We start from the raw sequence: 4,208 nt of genomic DNA, 5'->3' as shown, positions 1-4,208 counted from the left end.
AAAATACAGTATAAGTCATTATAATCCGTAATTATGTCCCCACTGGATGCAACAAATGCCTCGTTTATAATGGGTTTTAATGTTTTTGTCTCGTAAAGGCATCACAATATGGTGAGGGGCGTAACATTTCCGTCACACGTTTGAGGTATTCGGCCAATCATAACGCACTGGATAGCTGGCCAATCAGAGCACACCTCGCTTTTCAGACCGATGAGCTTTGTAAAAATCGACGCGTTTCAGAAAGGCGGGGCATAGAGGAGAAACAATAATGTACAGTATGTGGAAAATAATGTGTTTTTTGAACATAAACTGCATAAACACATTTCATTACACCAAATACACAAAATACTGTTCTTTTTAGCAACATCATATGACCCCCTTTAAACATTCTTTTATCCCGTTGTCAATTAAATTTTTAAATGATCAAAAGGGAATGTATTCAAAAGGGAATGTATATTTTACCAAAACTGAATTCAAGATTCCTATCCTGTAATAAAATAATAAAACTCACTAATCTGAAGATAGGATCTACGAAAAAAAGCACAGAACAACAGCTGGCCCAATCTCATCTCTTCCCCCCCATGCTGAGTTCCTGACTCCTCACACCCTCTCCTTCCCCTCAGGTCTCAGTCATGCAAACTTCACAAATCTATTGTTTCAAGCTGTTTTATGTGTGGTCAATATAAATACTTCAGGTGCGACTGTTAAGGTGGTTTCACTCTCACATCAACAGAACAGGCAAAAATAAAGAAAACAAAACCTGTTCTTCTGATGTGGGAGATGCCCCAAAAAAGATCTTTGATAACCATTTGTTTGCATCCCCAAAACTAGGTGTGTGACCTTTTGGGTGACCTCTTGTTCCTCTCATTACATTTTTTACTCTTAGATTCATCTTTGAGGATTTGATGTCTTGTATTGATTTGATATCTTTGAATTGACTATGTAATTGGCATAATAGATATTTACCTGACTGAAATACATTGTTACATTTGAATTTATTCTGACTTTGAAGTTATTTCAAGTAGATTAAAGTGGAGTCTGGTATTACCGCGAATCTGTGTTCAGGATAGATCATACAGAAGGCTCAATGAATGGAGCATGGGGCACATCATTTGAGACCTTTTCGATTTCTGACTATCACTGCCTTAGTAAGTTGCAGTTTTCGTGAATATACAAAAACTATGCTTTTTGTTACGAGCAAGCAGAGCGCGGCCGACTTATAGGTAGATATTCACCCTGCATCCTCTGTCTAAGATCAGAACTGACGAGTTGGTGTCCGTGAGACTGCGACCGCGGCGTAAGTTCTCTGTGCGATACAGGGTCCCTAATGAAAGTACAGGATGTTCGGAATAATCAAATATCTGAATTAATACACAATAGACATTTGTGATCAGTTTTTAATTAGAAACGTGCCTAAATTTGATGATCACTTGAAATTGGAGTCAGATTGAACAGGGAGCTAGACTAAAATTTAAACTAATTCCTAATAAATTCAGAAGCGCAAATAAAAGGCTGAACACGCATTAACCCTTCAACCAGGCCACTGGACTCCGCTTCTTTGGGCCAGTGGGTGGATTCTTACAAGTGTTATCTGCATGAGTTCACCTGGTTAAATTGTATGGCACTTTGAGTATTTTTTATCTGCCCGGGCAACGAAGGAGTGGCTTCGTAAGAAGCATTTCAAGGTCCTGGAGTGGCCTAGCCAGTCTTCAGATCTCAACCCCATAGAAAATCTTTGGAGGGAGTTGAAAATCTGTGTTGCCCAGCGACAGCCCCAAATCATTACTGCTCTAGAGGAGATCTGCATGGAGGAATGGGCCAAAATACCAGCAACAGTGTGTGAAAACCTTGTGAAGACTTACAGAAAACGTTTGACCTCTGTCATTGCCAACAAAGGGTATATAACAAAGTATTGAGATGAAATTTTGTTATTGACCAAATACTTATTTTCCACCATAATTTGCAAATAAATTCTTTAAAAATCCTACAATGTGATTTTCTGGATTTTTTTTTCTCATTTTGTCTCTCATAGTTGAGGTATACCTATGATGAAAATTACAGGCCTCTCTCATCTTTTTAAGTGGGAGAACTTGCACAATTGGTGGCTGACTAAATACTTTTTTTCCCCACTGTATGCGTTTTTGACCTAAATCACAGCTATGTCCATCTGTGAAGGATGTAGGCTATCAAACATACACAACTGTTAGCCAATCATAGCAGTGGGCGTTTACTTCTGAGTCTACAATCCTCCAGGCCTATTCAAACAGAGCGTTCTGATGACGGGGGTTAAAAACAGAACAGAAAATAGCCTAGTACTTCTAAATTATGATGTGTTTCGATGTAAAAATCTTGATAACATTATAAGGGGTCCTCAGAGAACAGTAAAAAATAATAAAAAAGGCAGTTCATGACCAATTTAGCACATACATACAAATGTAACTGTTAATTGTAACTGTAATGTACTCGTTCATATTGTAATATGCAAGTTGTGTTATTTTTACCTGAGAGTGGACAGCTGGATTCTGATGACTGGTCTGGATGCTTGCTACCTTCGCCTGGAGCATCTCAAACTTCTCATCGAGTTTCAGAATGGCTCCATATGTAACCTGAACAACGAAACCAGACTGTAAATCTCATACTGAGTTGTAATGCAAAAAACGACAACTCAAGGTTAACCATAACAGGCAGGATCAACTGCCTCATCATTACCTGACAGTATGCAAGGATCTCTCCCAGAGTTCGTTGCAAATCAGCTCCGTATATCTCAGTCGAAATGACACTCTCTGCCTTCACGCACAACAACAAAGTTGTCAAAAATAAAAACAAGATATTACAGCAATTTACTGAAGCCAATATTCATTATAGGAATGAAGTATGTTTGTGAAGAGCCATCACCTCGTGTGAATCATGTGGTATTTCATGTGTGACTTCATTAATAAGAACTTCATCAGACATCTAGCAGAAAATAGACAGCATTGACCATTTCATGCCTGCATTCGCTGTCAAATTACCAACAAAACCAAACCCACATATATTATTACTCTCTTATTAGAGATTAAAAAGACTTCAACCAATTTGTGGGAACATTTTAAATGACTATTTACTCTATAAATTGTGTTTGTGTTTACATGTAAATATATACATTTAACACGCGTTAACCGACTGCCACAGATGGTCTACTTACGATCCCGAGCAGCCCTGTTGTATTCCTCTCCACTAACTATGAAAGTGCACTGTGTGATACTCTACCATACTGTCACCGAGGGGACTGGGGCCTCTGGATCTCATCAGCGGCGTGCTGTCATTGTCCATGCTTTCTATGCTGTCCTCTTCTGCCTCAGCCTTCAAACCGCACAAAACACTTCTGTCTCTGTTCACTGGAGGCAGAGACCACGGGTATGTGTGGATTAGTTTACTGTGCCAAAGTTTAATTTTGATAATTACACACAAACTGAGCTATCGAGGTATATCCATACATCCATCCATCATCTATCTATCTGTCTGTCTATCCATCATCTATCTATCTATCTGTCTATCCATCATCTATCTATCTATCTGTCTCTATCCATCATCTATCTATCTATCTATCTGTCTATCCATCATCTATCTGTCTGTCTATCCATCATCTATCTATCTATCTATCTATCTGTCTATCCATCATCTATCTATCTATCTATCTGTCTGTCTCTTATCTATCTATCTGTCTATCCATCATCTATCTATCTATCTATCTATCTATCTATCTGTCTGTCTGTCAATTCAATTCAAAATTGCTTTATTGGCATGACTGTAAATGATACAATATTGCCAAAGCTTAGTACACATGTACAAAAAGATTTTAAAAATATATATATATAATATAATAACAATAATAATAAGTAAATGAACATCACAGTAATATAATGGAATATTATAACATCTTAGAAGTATTAAACTGTAACAAAAACTAAACTGTCTATCTGTCTATTTCTATCTGTCTGTCTCTATCTGTCTGTCTGTATCTATCTATCTGTCTGTCTGTCTATCTGTCTGTCTCTATCTGTCTTATCTGTCTCTATCTATCTGTCTATCTGCCTCTATCTATCTGTCTATCTGTCTGTCTGTCTCTATCTATCTGTCTATCTATCTGTCTATCTATCTGTCTGTCTGTCTATCTGTCTCTGTCTATCTGTCTATCTATCTATCTGTCTGTCTCTATCTGTCTGTCT

The 4,208-nt window shown here is 37.7% G+C and overlaps 1 protein-coding gene across 3 annotated transcripts in view; it reads right to left on the bottom strand.

Moving 5' to 3' along the window:
• LOC107558912 (BEN domain-containing protein 2) overlaps positions 1 to 4,208 on the bottom strand; it is a 13,909-nt gene that overhangs the window by 6,980 nt on the left and 2,721 nt on the right. Inside the window, exons 2-5 of one of the 3 annotated variants that reach the window (XM_016242612.1) lie at positions 3,250 to 3,377; positions 2,896 to 2,955; positions 2,710 to 2,787; positions 2,502 to 2,606 (exon numbers count right to left, since the gene is read on the bottom strand). In XM_016242612.1, the coding sequence (XP_016098098.1) occupies positions 2,502 to 2,606; positions 2,710 to 2,787; positions 2,896 to 2,955; positions 3,250 to 3,377 (371 nt within the window). Of the gene's footprint in view, positions 1 to 2,501; positions 2,607 to 2,709; positions 2,788 to 2,895; positions 3,000 to 3,249; positions 3,378 to 4,208 lie in introns of those variants that run through there. The other 2 variants (XM_016242614.1, XM_016242613.1) reach the window with 2 other exon arrangements.

Source organism: Sinocyclocheilus grahami, unplaced genomic scaffold (genome assembly GCF_001515645.1).
Source record: "Sinocyclocheilus grahami isolate Dianchi unplaced genomic scaffold, SAMN03320097.WGS_v1.1 scaffold666.1, whole genome shotgun sequence".
Classification (NCBI taxonomy): Eukaryota; Metazoa; Chordata; class Actinopteri; order Cypriniformes; family Cyprinidae; genus Sinocyclocheilus; species Sinocyclocheilus grahami.
The sequence above is the reverse complement of the archived record's forward strand: the minus strand, read 5'-3'. Positions and strand labels throughout refer to the sequence as shown.